Below are 16,879 nucleotides of genomic sequence, written 5' to 3'. Positions count from 1 at the left end.
TGTTCAGACGACATGCTAAGCCATGGTGGTTAAGCATTTTGAGCTAAACATTATGGCTTTGCATATCATTTGAACCATGACTTAGCATGCCATGTGAAGCATTCCTAACTATGGTGGCTACATAACCATGGTTTAAACAAGCTCACTAACCATTTGCTGCAAAAGGGTTAGCGGCCTAACAATGGCTTAGCATGTCATCTGAAGAGGCCCAGTATGTAATTTGGAAGGGGACTTGTATCATTTTGTGACATCAATAGATATATGGTTAATATTTTTTCATCATCCTCTCCTCCAGAGTTAATTCCTTTAAATAATACTGACCAGCTTTATTTATTTTTTTACTTAGTGCATTTTTGCCCACTTTTCAGACAACTATTGCCTTTCAAAGCTCACATCAATTAAAAAAGAAAGAGAGAGACCCTGCAATCACAAACTAAAATGACAAGACACACCAGGAAAGGGGGTTAAAGAGAGAAGGAAGAGGAGGGATATCAATTTTTCAAGGCTAGAACACTGACTGTGGGTGATGAGCTATCTGTAGGCACTTAAATACACTTCAGACCAGGTTGATCCTCCTTTGCTGGTGTTCTTGCTTGAATGAAGTTCTTGTTCCTTAGGCCAATGGAAGGGATTTGAGTGCTCTTTCCCCTTCCTGCTGCAGTCTCAAGGCAACGGTCAGTTGGAACCAAGTGTTCTTTCTGCAATGGCTCATGTAATGGCTCCTTCTCTGGCTGATGGATGGACCAGGTTGGTCTACCCCTTGCCTTGATGTTATTCTTGCAAAGCAGGGGGTGCAGCTTCCTAGGTCTGTTCTCCAGTTCTAGGCTAACCCAGATTAATAACTTCTAAAGTAGCTGGCTTGTATCTAAAGGCCCTTTCATGTGCTCATAGCAGCCCTGTGGAATTCTTCCAGTTTTCCCAAGCTGATGTAATCCTCACCCCATGGCCCCCTCCTATGCTGTTCCAGATGGTCCTTTGACTCTCAGGAGTCACTCGTGGGAGCACAGAGGGTGCAGTGGAGGAAAGCCCCACTGCATGGTTGGCGTTCTGTTCACTCTTTTCACTCTTTTCTTACAAGTTATATCTATTTTCATGTTGACTCTTCCATAAAGGGGGAATATGGGTCTGTGTTGGATTGCCTTGATTTAAACCAGGAGTAGGTAACTTGGTGCCCTCCAGAACTTCAGCATTGCCATTGATCAGGGGTAATGAGAGTTGTAGTACAAAACTTCTGGAGAGCAATAGATTTCCTAACACTGGCCTAGACTAGAACTAGATTTCCTAACACTGGCCTAGAACATGCCTTTTCTGAAAGGGATGCATCCTCATTTTACACGTTATAGCCCGAATTGAAGCATTTCCCCCCTGTTTCATCTTATATAAGAATACAGTAGTATTAAGGCTTATTACTTGAGACCAATTTTGCTCATTTTGGTTTTAAACTGAAGCTTGAGCAGTGTAGATATGAAGAAAATTTTGAAACTTTGAAAAAGTTCAAAGCTGGAACTTTAAAAGCCAAACAGTATGTTTCTGCCCTCTGGCCCTGGAACCTGAGGAAGTCAAAGAACTAAACCTCCCACATAGCTTCGTGCTGCACAATTGTATAGGGAGAAAAACACAAAGCTGGGGGTGGAGGGAAGGTCTTGGGCTTTGCGCGTTGAGCCCGCTCTCGAAGCAGCCATATTGGCGGCAGGGCTGTTGGTGGAGGTGGCTGCGAACGCTCTGAGGTACTGGAGGATAGGAAAAGAAACACCCTAAAAAGAGCCAAGTTTTAAAATGTGGCGGGTGGGGGGAAGCAAGGAGTGAGCTTCAGCCAGAAGGGAAGAAGCAAATGTTGTTTCAGCAGCAATAGTGTGAGAAAGCAAGGGTCAAAAGTCCTTAGTTGCGTAGAAGGAAAGTAACCTTCACACCATTTCTGGAGGACTAAGATTGCAAGAGTCAAGGAACAGTATGTTTTTCCCTCAGACTACTAGTAACAATGGTGACAGGGCATTACACTAGTAATAAATACTATATTTTCTGGAAAATCACAAGATGAAGTACAGCAGCAAGCAATGAATGGAAGCTGTACACCTACATTACTTAGTTGATATACAGTCCACAGTTGTGAGTGCTTGAAGATTTTCATCCTGGACATCCTGACTGCAAATGCTATTCCAATTCAAATAAACATGTAAGATTCAAGTTGCTTTAGTAGTGTTCTTTTATCTGTACAGCTTCATTATTCACAGAAGAACAGACTAAACCTGCTTTGTTTTCCTCATGATGAAGTTAATCTTTGCACTGTAGAGATTAGTGAGGTTATGACACCACTAGCTAAATCTATCCTTCCCACAGCTCTTACTAGTAAAGCTGATCAGCACCAATAATTCTTAATAGAACCACCCAAGAATTCAATGCCTTACTTATTAAGGCAGGAGTGTGATTTGACTCATCCTAAGCCTCCATCTCCTTGATCACCAGTTAAAGATCACTGATACATACAAACAAACTTTCCCAAGGAATTCCTGCAGTTGACCTGGCTTTGATAGTCATTGCTGCTGATTAGAAGTTGTTTATTGTTTTGGGGTATATGAGACTGAGTTTAATTTTATTGACAGGACTTTTTCGTGGCATTTATGTGATAGGTTTTAAAATGTGCGTTCTCAGTCTGGGTCCAAAGGGACTAATAATCAATATGGATCGGAGAACCAGCGAAGTTTGAGCTTGTTGAAGTTCTCTGAATTTCACCTCAAAATCTCCATGCCAAGATGGAGCTTGGAGTTTCCTAGTGCTTATCCAGGTATTGAGCCCAGCCCAGCCCTCTTCCTGGCTTCCAGCAACTAATCACCAGTCACCATCCGCCCCTGACTGCTGGTGCGAGGAGCAAAGTCACACAGTGGAAGGGCTGTGGTGACCTTGCTCTGAAGAAAAAAGTCGGGTAAATCCCCGACTTTTTTACTGCTCAGCTTTGGAGAAAAGCCCTGCTATCATGTAACCGACACAGCACCAATTTGCAGCCACTGTGGGGCTTTGAAGATGTATAGACAGCCCCTTTGTTATGTTTGGACAGGCCAGACAAAGATCTGTTTGTTCTCTCAGGACTGTTTATCCTCTACATTTCTTCTGCGATTATGTGTTTTTAAGTAGTTTTCTCTGCTTAATTTTTAGATTTTCTTGTGATGCCTGTTTTAGCTGGTGCTGCTTTTAGTTGATGGCTGTTTTCAATTGATTGTTTTTGTATTTGGTTTATATGGATTTTGGATTTGGGGGGTGTTTTTACTGTATGAGAGCTATTAGCTATAAGACAACTAATAAATCTTAGAAAGAAACAGAATGAAATAAAATAAAACCACACACAGTCCCATCCATTGGCAAGCAATCTTAATATCCCAGGTCCAGGCAAAGAGGGAACCCAGCTGCAGGAACTGGGTGGAACCTGGTTTTGATGCCAGTTTTTATGTCAAAGATTATATACACATAACATATTTCTGTAGACTTCAGCATCATCTGTTATCATCCTAATTGCTCCTTATTTTCTCCATTCTTCCTATGTTCACCAAGAACTATATTAAAGTTATATTAGAATTCCCTTTAAGGAATTTGGTTTTGGACTGAGTTGATCACCTCCTTCATCCATTAAGCTCACAATCATTTTCTCTTTTCAACCTACCTCATGGGATTGTTGTGAGGCAAAATAGGTTGGCCCCATACATATGCTCCTTGTGCCCATTGGTGGGATTATGGCATAGAAATGTAGTAAATAATAACTGTGATCTATGAATGCATGTGACATTAATCTTACATGGTATAATGCATAAATTTAGTGCTTCAAATCTGTCATATAATCAGCAGCACATTTCTGTACAGTGATTGATACTCCTTACAAAAAGAGGTATGTGATCAGAAGTATGTAATCCACCATCTGAGGAAGCACCAGAAGAACAAGAAAAAGGATTATAAGAGCAACCAATAATACCTGTCATAAACTTCTGATTTCACCATATTCCTCTCCTCATACATACTGTATCTAGTGAAACTTGTTTTTGTTGTCATCCCAGTTTCTCATTTTCAGCTGAATTCTGTTTTTCTCCTGTTGGGAAACCCACAGCTTTAGTCATTGCTGGAGTTGACATCAGATACATATGATCCTTTTCTTTAGTTTGTGCTGCATTATCCCCTGCATGAAAATTAACAAACCCCTCAGACTGCTTATATGACTTAGTGACTCTTTTTAAATACACTATTTGGAGTCACTGTTGCATGCAATAGAAAGCCCTCTGGTTACAGTCATCCAGAATTGTTGTGTTTACTTTGTAGACTAATAATCTTCAGGATAAAACCACTGCCTGAATAAACCCATTATCTATTCCTTGAAGACACTACAAAATCTCAACTGCTAGTAGTAGGTGACTGCAAGCATTTTCGATTTACTCTAGACATAATCTAGAGACATCCTCTTGATACTTCTTCCAACATAATAGTATTCATTGGTAACTCCCCGCATTTCTTCATGGACATTGATACATAACATTTGCATCCATGTTGTTTTCCCCCAAAGTGTTGGTCTGAATAATTCTCTGCTTCTGGTTTTTTAACCAGATATAGTATGCAAAGTTCAACCACATATGGAAAGTTGGAACATGAACATGTAGAGTCATTTCCAAAAACTCTTGAAGATCCTAAAGGGCTTGTGTGGGGGAATGATCCTGAATAGGATTAAGGTTTGTCAAAATGGACATTGTAATAAAGTCACTGGGTTGTCACCTCCCCTGCAAAAAAAGCTTCTCTTGAGGGTAGGGGATCCTCTGGAAAAGTGCGGAATAATGTGGCATAGAGAGCTGCAATAGGTAAATGAATGCCAAGCATTACATGAGCAGAAGCCCTTCCTGCTAGCACAAAGCCACAATTAGATACAATCTAGTGCTACCATTTTCTTGGTTCTGGAATCCGCAAAAGGTTATGCAGAAAATAACCTTATGTCTCTTCCAACAGTTGTTTTCGTATAACTCATTCCCTTCATTACCCATCGCCACCACTTACTGACCTAATTTGCACCCATTAAAGTCAAAGATAAGCAAGATCCAGTTTCTCTGCATCTCTACATTGGACGTTTTACATTTCTTAACTTCCTTGGGTGATACATTTACTACCTGTAAACATTGTGCTGAAATGCAGGTGCAAATCCTAGCACTTTTTGATATGCACTATATTGTTGATGAATTGTAATATATTTTTCAGTGTATAGAAATTCCCAGCAGTTGCCAAACAAACACACTGGTTTCATTCTTTGGAGATTAAGAATATCTCATGTGTGTTCAGGTTCTTTCCAGTTTAATACACTGTTTCTTTTGAAGGATTTGCTTTCCTATGTTGAACTTTCAGGGCTCAGAACACCTTATCACACTTTCACAAGACCTTCTTTTTTGAAAATTAAAAAACAAAATAAAAAACCAACAGCCTGTCAGGGCTTGTGCCAGTTAAATCCAAGCTCTCAGGGAATTTGTTTTTCTTTTGGCGTCAGATTAGATGTTCAAATGAAGCAGTGTTTTGGGGCAGCGAGTGAATGTCTGTAGAACTCTTAATAAGGCTAATCCCATGGCAGCACATTCCAAGTAGCTAATGGGCGCAAGTTCATTGCTTACTTTAACATCTCCTGGTCAAAAATGGAATGAATGACTTGTCTGGTGGGCGGTCATGAGTGTATTATTAGTAGTAGAATGACCAGCAGCAGTGAAATGTGGACAACACAAATTGACCAGACTGAACTTTAGACAGACACAAATGTGGATGCTCAGGTAAATAAAAATTATTATTATTATTATTATTTGGTGGTGTTCATGTTAGTTTAATAACAAAATATTTACTTCAGAGAATGTAAGAGCAAGTTTAAACTCCCACAAATATTGTATTTAATGTAACATTGTTTTTTCTAATTTGTGCTGGAATAATATATAAGATATTGGAGAGCAAAAAATGAAATGCATCAAAAACTATAATTCATAGAACACATCACATTATACACAGAGTTTGCAGAATGCTTAATTTATTATGCCTTAAGACATTATGTTTCTGTTTTTGTGTCATCATTCAGCAACATCTGGTGATTTAAAACTAAATTAGTGTAGATATGCTGTCTTTCATTGCAAATGGTCCTTTTTATCCTAAACTGCTGGTTCAGAACATAGAGTAAAATACTTTCTTCTTCAGTGGAAACAAAAATTATTAATAATAATGATAATAAGTCATTGATAATGTTCCCGAGGCCAAAAAGACAACAGTTTTCTAAATTTTAAAAACTTGGAAGATATTTTGGTACTTCAGCAAAAAGTAAGACACACTTTTGCCTAGTTTCACAATTTGGAAGTGAATGATATAACTGAAACTGAAGCATATATTTTTATAGTAATAAATAATTGACTCTGGGTTTTTTTCTTATTTGTAGCTCATTCAATTGAAAATTAAGAACATGCTGTATAATCAGCTTTATTTCTTATCATTTGTATATTGACTTCTTTATCTTTCTTTCTTGAGCAAAACAATTGTAATTAAGACCAAGCGCTGCGAATAAACAGGGCTGTTAACTGCAAGTCTTTTTTGTGAGGTAACCAGAGGAATCCGGCTGGCCCACATTAAAAACAGATCTTTGTTTGATCTAACCAGGCATTTCTTCTATTCTTAATACAGTGTTTCACATCGTCCTTTTCAATTTAGTTTTTCTAGTCCAACAAGCGAATTTCTCAAAACTCTATTTAGGGATAGCTCTCCAAAAATATTTAAATAGGCAAATTCTCCACAGACAACACTAAGTAGTTTTAGTATATTTTCATAAAACCTCATACGATATGTGTATAATAAAATGAGGGTTTAGAGAACCAGCCAATTTGAAGATAGTAGCTTCTGGGTGGCTTTTGTACAAGGAAATTGTTCAGACAGATATTCATGGAAATTTAACATTTAAATTGATTTTATATTTACACACACATACCCAGTCAACACTCAATGAACTAAACATTAAATTAAACAAGTGAGCAAATTTAAATTCAATAAAGTAAGTGGCATTCTGCATCTCAAGTAATTCTTTAAAAAGCATATCATTAATCAGTTCCCCTCCCCTAAAATACAGTATTTTATTACCTTATATATACCTGAAGGGACAGAACAATGCATTACCTTAAAAGACTCCATGATTTCAGTTGTTTCTACTATGTCAGTAATACACAATGGGTTGGTTCCACTAAGTTAATCACATGTAGTTATCATTGAAACTTAGTTCCCATTGATTTCAATGAGAATAAGTGTAACTAACTTAAACTGGTACTAACCTAGTTTATTAACTACTTCTTTTTTAAGTGTGCTAACATTTGATGTTTGTGTAATTTCTGTTTAAATATTCATTCTAAGGCCACCATCCTATGCATCTTTACTTTACCACTGAACTCAAATAGGATTTATTTCACAGTAAATATGGATAGGATTGAGTTTCTAGGAAGTTTCAGAGCTCACAGAGGTTCACTAAACTTAAATTATAGAGAAGGGCCATTATATAGAAAACTGAATTGTTCTCTGAAACATGATCAGTCTCAGTTAATCAGTTGTGTGCATTGGAAGAATACCAATATATGTGGACAAATATGACATACAACTATGATTTTACATATTTTAAACTTCTATTTTGGACACTTGTTAAAAGAGACTTGTTCAAATATCAACTATTTTCCTTCATGGTACCAGCAGGAGCACCTACAAGTTACACCATAGATCTGTGTTCAACTTCTGCAAAGCCCACAATAGAATATTTCTGGAAAGCAAGAGAGAAATAATGAACTCTTCCTTCTTTATTGTAGCATAGTATTTCAGCTTGTGCTACCACAGTTAAACATGACCTGTAGAAGAAAGCCGGTATGGTGTAGTAGTTCTGGACTGGACTGAGACTTGGGAGATTCAGGTTCTTGTCCTCACTCTGCCATGAAGCTCACTGGGTAACTGCACCAGCCACTGACTTTCAGCCTAACCTACCTCACAGGGTTGTTGTAAGGATAAAATTGAGAAGAGGAGGATCATCTAAGCCACTTTGGGCTCCTTGGAGGAAATGTGGATAGAACTGAAACAAATAAAAATAAATAAATAAGAACAGAGTCAGAGACATAAATGATACCTATATAATTACTTTTCCAGTTCTAGAAATAAAACAAAAAACAAAGAGGAAACTGTTAAAATATAATCTGAGTACTAAAACCATGCTGATATCTTCACATTTTGACTTACAGTTGTGGCGATATTTGAGAGAAGATTTATGTTATGAAAGTCTTTACTTGTGAAAAATTAATACATAGCCTAAAGAATTTTTATGGAACAAATAGTATTTTTTCTAGTCAAGGAAATGAGCTTCAGCAATTAATTTAAAAAATGACATTTTATGCTAAGGTCACAGTATATTAGCAGGAAGAATATTTAAGGGAATGACATGCTGTCTTATGTCTAAATAATATGTACTGATTTTTTAAAGAAATGGATACGCAGGGCAATCCTATGCATGTTTACTCAGAAGTAAGTCCCACTGTGTTCAGATGTTTAGGACAACAGCCACTGTATCACAAAGTTTATACAGCTACTAAACTAACTCACGTAATCGAGTCGCTAGCAGGTATTGATCACATTGAAGCCTTTTTATTCTTTCTTTGTGTATGTTTTATAAGTATATCTCTTTATACTGCTTTTTGAGAAGGTGCAAGAGATAGCAGAAACTCATCTGTAACTGCTAATGTGGAAATTACCTTCTTGTCCTCAGGGTCATTTTAGAGAGAGTCATGCTGATTTAAAAAGGACTAGGTAGAGAATTAGCAAGAATTTAGAAATTCTAAAGATGATTATCTTTCTCTATATATGTATTTTTCATTGGTCTAACACATCAATCCAAAGATGTATGCGCTTGGGTACACATACTTCATTCTTTTTCTGGATAGCTTATTCAGAATGAGCAGAAACTAAAATTGTGCAGGTGTGGGTTTTGTTGTTGTTGTTTTGGTATTTTGTTTGTATGCCTCCTCAGTGTGGATTAAGGGGTATTTTTTGTAAAAAAAAAAAAATAGGAGTGGACAAAAATAATATTCACTGCATCTGGAATATGGATTTTCAATTCATACTACGTTTCAGCTTATGCATCTGAAACAGGCACTATCATATGTAAACCTGTATTCATGAAGCATTAGAACACATAACAAAGACATGTTTCCCCTTTAGATTTTTTTTTAAAAAACTCTGGTCCTAAAAAAGAACTTTTGAACCTCTGAGAAGAATTTGCATGAATTTCTGCTTGCCAAGCGAAACAAAACTCTTCCTTTGCTTGCAACAACGACAGCAATAAAAAATCTCATGAGTTACCATAGATTTTCTTTACTTAACTAACCTTTCTTCTTGTATCTGTTTCAATGTGAATTGTATGATATACTGTACTATCATGCTTCAGCCTAAAAATCATATATCAGAATCTGCTAAACGAGTTAATGACCTTCTGAAACCCTTGATATTAAAAATGAAAGATGTTCTGTTCTTACCAGCAACATAAGTTTATATGTAATGTAATGTCAATAGTTTTCTTACGAATTGGAAAGGCTTGGTGTGTCTTTTATTTTCATTCATTATCTTTTATTGATTATGTTAATAGTAATGCTGCAAGTAATCCATCAAGGCCTGCATAGACTGCCGGTGGTGTCTATTAGAGCAATCTATGAGCTCTGTTGCTCTGAGACACTGTGTGCTAAAATGCTTCATGGTTCTTTAATACTAAAGTTGAACAGCAAAATTATTATTATTATATATATATATATTTTAAATCGCCTTTTTCCCCTTCTTTTTTCAGGCTCAGAAGTCATGGATAGAAAGAGCATTTTGCAAAAGGGAATGTGTACATATCATACCCAGCACCAAAGACCCCCATAGGTAATTGCACAGCTTTTTGTCAATTAACTTGCTCTGCATGTCAGATTATACTAAACCTATTCTATTTCTTGGCAACTTTAGCTTTTAATGTCTGTTAAAGAAAAGACAACTCTGTTCTGATAATTTGAAAGGGAACAAATTCAGCTAAGGTAAAATGGACACCGTCACAATCCAGACATTTTCCTTTACCCAGTGAAATACTTCATATTAAAGAGTTAGCTATGACAATTGTATGAAAAAGATTAATAAAGACAGGCAAGAGATGTATTCTGTACTATGACTAAAATATTTTCATTTCAAGATTTCCGATGTCATGTGAGCAGACTTCCAGTTGTGCTACAGTACTTCCCCTTCCTCTCCCTTCCCATGCACCCTTGACACACACCCCAAAACTGCCCCAAAGGATCCCCCAAACCTCTGGAGTAGAACTGGGGGACACATGGGGGAGGGGGGAGGTTAATCCTTTCCACCAGCTGTTGTGTGCATTTTCCACTGGCAGAAGGATACAGCAGGATACAGTTCTGTATTTTATCTTAAGATGGCTTTTAAGAACAAGTTGGGGCAATCTTGGTATTGCCATTTCTTACTGTTATCTATCGAAAAGCATGTGTTGTTCCTTAAAATCTCATGAAAAATAAAATAAGTTCTGTCAGTCCGGTGTGGCAAAAATATTTGCCAGGTCCATTAATTTGGTTGGTTTCAGCTCAATTTTAACTCTTCTATTTGAAATTACTGCGGAGTAGCCTTCTCACATCATCTACACCTAAGGGAGGGGAGAGGATTGCAGACTTGCCTGCATGACAAGCAAGCATGACATCCCGGAAGGAAAGAGGGATGTCTTGGCCACCATTTTTTTATTTTTACATAAGGGGAGCTGCACGCAGCCCTGATCCACCAAAAAAAAAGGTAAAAACCAACAACATGTGCCCCAATCCCCCCGCCATCCCAGGCAGGGCAAAATTGCTGCCTACCCCCATGGGCGCGGAGCCACCCCACATGGCTCCATGTTTATTTCAGCCCATATCTCCCCATTCAAAAATTTGGAGTGGTATACAAGATAAAATAAAAACAGGATTAGACACCTTAAAATAGATTTTTAAAAGAAGCAAAATGAAAAATGAACCGTGAACCGTGGCTGGTCGTTAAGGAAAGGCTTCCTGGAACAATGACGTTTTCAGGCGGCACCAAAAGGAATACAAAGTTGGCACCTGCCTGACCTCCAGAAGCAGGGAATTCCATAGGAGAAATTGCCCATCATCTATAAGAAGATGTGAAAAGGCTATAATGCAGTGATTCCAAGTAAGTTAAATATGAACAGACATGCAATGCCTGCTCCTGAGGGCCATTATGCAACTGGGAGGTGGCTTTACTTGTGAATGCTTGCTTTGTGATAATGATTTATCAGAAAGAAAGAAAAAAAGCATTAAAGAAAGAACATCTCGAAATCTGGATTCTGAATTCTGGAGAAATGCAATATGTTCAGCTTTTCTTAAAACTAGTTTTGTTAGGGTGACCATATTTGGGAAACCAAAAAAGAGGACACCTAGTGTGTGTGTGGGGGAAGCAGCTTTCTGAGTCCTGCAGAAAGTACGTTATTCCCCCGCCACCTTAAAGAACCCAATTGAAGTGGAGGAGGGGAAATAATTTCATTTCACACCACCACCATCCACTCCAATTGGGGCCTTTTCTATAAAGTCCACGAATGACCCACTTTCCCCTTTAAGACCTCAATTGGAGCTCGGGGTGGGGGAATGATGTGCCTCAAGAAAGCATGTCATTCCCTCCTGCCATGCTAATGGCAGCCTTAAAGAGGAAGGTGTATCATTCCAGGACATTATTGAAAATTATAGAAAATCCCCCCTGACACCATGGAAAGAACAAAAACCAGGACAAATCCGGGGAAATCCTGACAGTTGGTCACCCTGTTTTGTGGATAACGCATTCCCAAAGCAACTCAGTTATGCTAAATTAGCACTGCCCTACAACTTGACCAGTAAAAAGTGTCACCTTATCTCATTTTGAGTATATGGCCTGATCTACACCAAGCAGGATATGACACTTTGAAAAAAGTTTGAAAATCATATGGAGAATGTCCTAGGCCCCAACAGTTGTCACTACTGTTATAAAACATTTTAAAGCAGTAGTGTAGATCCTACCGATGACAATAAAGCAAGGCATAACAAAGTGGAACCTCAAAGGAAGAGTGACCAGATACTTGTGCTTTTTGTAGTTCTATATTACAGGGATTTTTCCAGGTACAGCAAATAATACAGGGATGAGGAAAGCTGCATATATTGAATCTTCTCCTTCGACAAGGTGCTGTGGAATCCTGTGTGTGCAACTTTGCATCTGGCCCTGACCGTATATGTAATATTCCTCAGATTACTGGCAAAAAGGCAGCTTTAGGGGTTGAAATGTTTTGCTACATGATTGGCTTATTTAAATCTAGGCAGTTCCTTTGTTACGCCAAGAAATGCAAGTTAATGTTTTTTGCTTAATATCATAGGTGTTGCTGTGGACGCCTAATAGGCCAACATGTGGGACTTACTCCAAGTATCTCCATTATTCAGAATGAGAAAAATGAAAGCCGTCTCGCTCGAAATGACATCCAGTCAGAGAAATGGTCGATCAGCAAGCACACTCAGCTCAGCCCCACAGATGCCTTTGGAACCATTGAGTTCCAAGGAGGGGGTCACTCGAACAAAGCCATGGTAATTAAAAAAATATCATAACGCCAGAACATGTTTCATACTCCATGAACTAGAATATATGTATGAGATTGCTTTTCTTGCAAGTGATATGCCTGTCTTTGTTGGGCGTGCCATATGAGGGGCAAGATTATTCTTAGTTTTACAGCAGGATCATTGTACATGGCGTCTTTCAAAGTTATATAACATACAAAGAGAGATTCCTCCCTGTTTAGGAGCTTATAATCTAAGACAGCCACTGAGGAAAACAAGAGAGACAAAGGGCATGTCTAGACCAGCCCTATATCCCAGGGTAGCCCCTGGATTGTCCCTGTGTGTCCAAATGACACACAGGGTATCCTGGGGGCAACCTGGGACGTCCAGGGACTTTCCCCGGGATATCGGGAACCATGGAAAACCCAACTTTTCCATGGTTCTGTGCCCATCCCAGGAGTACGGGCTGTGTGGCTACTGCTCACAGCTTGTCCCATCCTCCCCGCAAGTAGTGGGGCACTTGAAATGGGCACAGAGCTGCACAGCAGCAGGAGGAGTTCTGATTCTTGACTTCAAGGTCTGAGTGCTGTCTCTGACCTTGGACCCAAAATATCCTATGCCCCCCAATGCTTTCTAGGGATCATAGACTAGGAGAATAAAAAGGGTTTCATGAGGTGCCAAAAAAGGCCACAATGTAAGCACCAGGAAAGCATTTGTTAGCAGGACATTCTACAATTGGCATGCCCCCACAGAAGATCTGAGCAGGTACATAAATGAATAAAACGCAAAGGAAGAGGACCATATAAGTCACCTTGGATTCCTTGCAAGAAGAAAAAAGGTAGGATGATTATTATTAATAATAATAACAATAGCAATAGCAATAACAATAACAATAATAATAATAATAATAATAATAATAATAATAATATCAGATGAGTTGATCCTTCAAGTAGTAGGCTGGTCGCAAGCCATTTGGAGTATTGAAGGTTAATACCAGCGTTTTGAATTGAGTCTGGAAATGTACTGGATGCCAGCGCAGATCACAAAGCACTGGTCTTATATGATTATATAAGCCAGTTCCTGTTAACAATCTTGTGCCCTATTGTGGACCAGCTAAAGTTTCTAGACCCATTTTCAAAAGCAGCCTGATATATAACATGTTGCGGTAATCCAAACAAAAGGTTAACTGTAACTAGGCTATCTCTGTCCAGATAGGGTTGTTGATGGAATATCAATCTAAGCTAATAAAAGGGGGTCCGTGCCACCAAGGCCCCCTGTGCCTCCAGTGACAATGTTGGAACGAAGAGCACCCCCAAAATACAAACCTGATTGCAACCCCCTGCAGAACAGATTAAACATCACACAACCAGGCAGATGAGCCACCCACCAACAATACCTCTGTCTTGTCTGGACCGAGTCTCAGTGTATTGGCCCTCATCCAGTCTATTTCTGCTATCATCCAGTCTATTCAGAACAGCTACTGCCTCACCTGCATTTGATGAAAAGAAGGGATAGAGTTGGGTGTCATCTGCATATTGATGACATCTCAGCCCACATCTCCAGATAAACTCTCCCAGCGATTTCATGTAGATGATAAATGGCATGGGGGATAAAGCAGAGCCTTGTGGAACCTCATAGTTTAACTGTCAAGGGTCAGAGGAATAATTGTTCAGTACCACCTCTTGAAATCAGCCATCCATGTAGGAGCAGAACCACCATAATGCAGCACCTCCAACAGTCAGCCCAGGTAGCCTATCCAAAAAGATATCATGAAAGCTGCAGAGAGGTCCAAGAGAATCGGCATGGTTGCACTCTCCCTGTCCCTATCTCAACAAAGGTCATCCCACAGCATGACCAAGGCAGTGTCTGTTCCAAAACCAGGCCTGAAGTGTGACTGAAATGGATTAGACAATCAATTTTATTCAAGAGTGTCTGGAGATGGCTGGCAGCCACTCACATGAGCAGCTTGCCCAGGAAAGGGATGCTAGCAACTCACCTATAGTTACTAACATCTTCCTGGTCTGACTAAGGCTTCTTCAGGAGTGGCCTAATTACTGCCAGCTGGACTTCTTCTCCCTATTTGAAATAATAAGTCATGAAGAAGAAGGGTCAAGCACACAGGTGGTTGGCCAAGCATGTAAGACTGGCAAAGACTCCTGCCTGAATCTTTTATTATGTATTTGTCTGGCTGCAGTGAAGAGCCTGCATTAAGCAGGGTGTCAGACTAGATTATCTCAGAGATCCTGTCCAACTCTTTGATTCTATGATTGGAAAGCCACTGACACTTAGGGCCTTGCTAGACCATGCCAGATAAGCCGGCAGGGAGGTGGGGCGACGGTGCGCTAACTTTAGCACACGCCGCCCCGCCTCCTAGACGCACGACGCGCAGGGACTCCGGAAGCCCTGCAGCGTCGGCCATTTTTGTTTGTTTGTTTGTTTTGTTAAAGGGGCCACATGCGCCCCGAAGACTCCGGAGAAGGTAAGTGGGCTTTTTTTTAATTAAGCCCCCCCTTTTTTTAATTAAGCCCCATGCCCCATGCCCACTCTTTCCCTGCCATCCCTCCCTGCCCCCGAGATGTGCCACCCTCCGCCATCCCTCCCTGTCCCCTAGATGTGCCATCCTCCGCCATCCCAACCCGTCCCCTAGATGTGCCACCTTCTGCCATCCCCCTCTCCTGCCGGTCCGGCCTTCCCCCCCATCTCCCCCGGCCCGATGGGCACAGCACTCGTATGAGCGCTGTGCCCAGTCCGTGGCTTTTCCCGGCTACTCGCGAGCGAGTAGCCGCAAAAAGCCACGGACCCTGCTAGACGTAGCCTCAGGCCGGGGCTGCGGAAAAGCCGCGCCATAAGCGACTTCGCTTATGGCGCGTCAAATGAGGTTTCAGCGTGGCCTGACCCCGGATTCCCCTGTGCGTCATCTGGACGCACAGCAGGGAAACCAAGCCTCACAGCGCGCTAAGACCTCATCTAGCAAGGCCCTTAGTGTAGAGCTAGATAGACCATTCATGTGGTTCTCTATAAGACAGCTTCCCAGGCTACCTAAATATGCTTCAAGCTTGGTTACAGTTGGGAATTGGAATTAAGTGCATTTATATCAAAGCACGAGGTAAATTGCACCATACTTTACAGAAATGAAATGGAGAAACCAAGAGAGGACTAGCATTTTCAGCAACATCTTTTGCCCCCAACTCTGTACACCTCAAATAAGGCATCTAACCTTTTCCTAATATTTTCTAAAATTATAAAGTAAGTCCTAAAACAGACACACAAATCTGTTCCATTTTACAATGAGCTCATGTCCCCGTCCTCGTTAGATATCTTCAGGTATTTCACATTGTAGATAAACATCCATTTTTGAGATACATGAGACGTCAATAACAAATAAAACACTAGGCATTTTTTTTCTTATGTTTTGTCAGTTTTCTGATTGGTGAGAAGCAAATCAACTCCCACTGCTTTTTGCAGTAAAAAAAAGGGGCTTGCAAACATGTTTATTTAAAGCTTGCTTCTGTAATATAGAATAGCCAACTTCTCTCTGCAGTGCAGTGTATTGCATTAATTAAAGAAGGAGGCAAATGTCCTGGTTGACAGCTGTCCAAGGGAAACATCAGGCATTCTAAGATACTGAGGTAACTTTAAAATAGAAGGCAACTGCTGTGTGTGATTTCAGAGACTTTCAGCTTATCTCTGATGCAGTTCTATTTATTTTGTCAGTTCCACCAGTTTGCTTACTCTGCAAAATACACGTATGAACTATATGAACTGCTACTATTAATAGTAACATTGTCTAAGTCCTGGATAAAGACATCAAGTTGCCGCCTATAAAACCTATGTCTGCTGCAGCTATCCATTCTAGACAGCCAGACAAATCCAACAGGGCAAAATGTCCCACCCGTTTGAGCTTTTGACTCTTTCTCATCCATCATGCTTGGCCCTGTTTAAGGCCACTGATCGGACAACCTTCACTGAATAACTCCAGCAAATAACACAACATCTCCCAACTGGCATTGCCCAACTAGGGTGGGCATGTGTCCATATCACAGGTGGGCCCTATAAATTCACCAACTGCATTGATAAGAGAGGCAGGCTGAAATCTATACAAATCCCAATACCTCAGAATCTGACTTTGCATTCAAAGCTGTGGTTCCAAGTTGTATAGGTTATTTTATTGATTAATGCTGAATGCGTAGACCACTCATTACTTGCCTAAGTACTCAGAGTGAGGCACCAAAGATTATTTATTTATTTATTTATTTATAAAGTATCAATGAATGAGC

At 39.8% G+C, this 16,879-nt stretch overlaps 1 protein-coding gene across 2 annotated transcripts in view; it reads left to right on the top strand.

The window, feature by feature from the left end:
• The window catches only part of TRPM3 (transient receptor potential cation channel subfamily M member 3), a 283,758-nt gene that overhangs the window by 134,230 nt on the left and 132,649 nt on the right, over positions 1-16,879 (top strand). For both annotated transcript variants that reach the window (XM_063129338.1, XM_063129339.1), the window contains exons 2-3: positions 9,842-9,921; positions 12,428-12,632. In XM_063129338.1, the coding sequence (XP_062985408.1) occupies positions 9,842-9,921; positions 12,428-12,632 (285 nt within the window). The remainder of the gene's footprint in view (positions 1-9,841; positions 9,922-12,427; positions 12,633-16,879) is intronic.

This window comes from Elgaria multicarinata, chromosome 6 (genome assembly GCF_023053635.1).
Source record: "Elgaria multicarinata webbii isolate HBS135686 ecotype San Diego chromosome 6, rElgMul1.1.pri, whole genome shotgun sequence".
NCBI lineage: Eukaryota > Metazoa > Chordata > Lepidosauria > Squamata > Anguidae > Elgaria > Elgaria multicarinata.
This window is presented reverse-complemented; position numbering and strand designations above follow the sequence as displayed.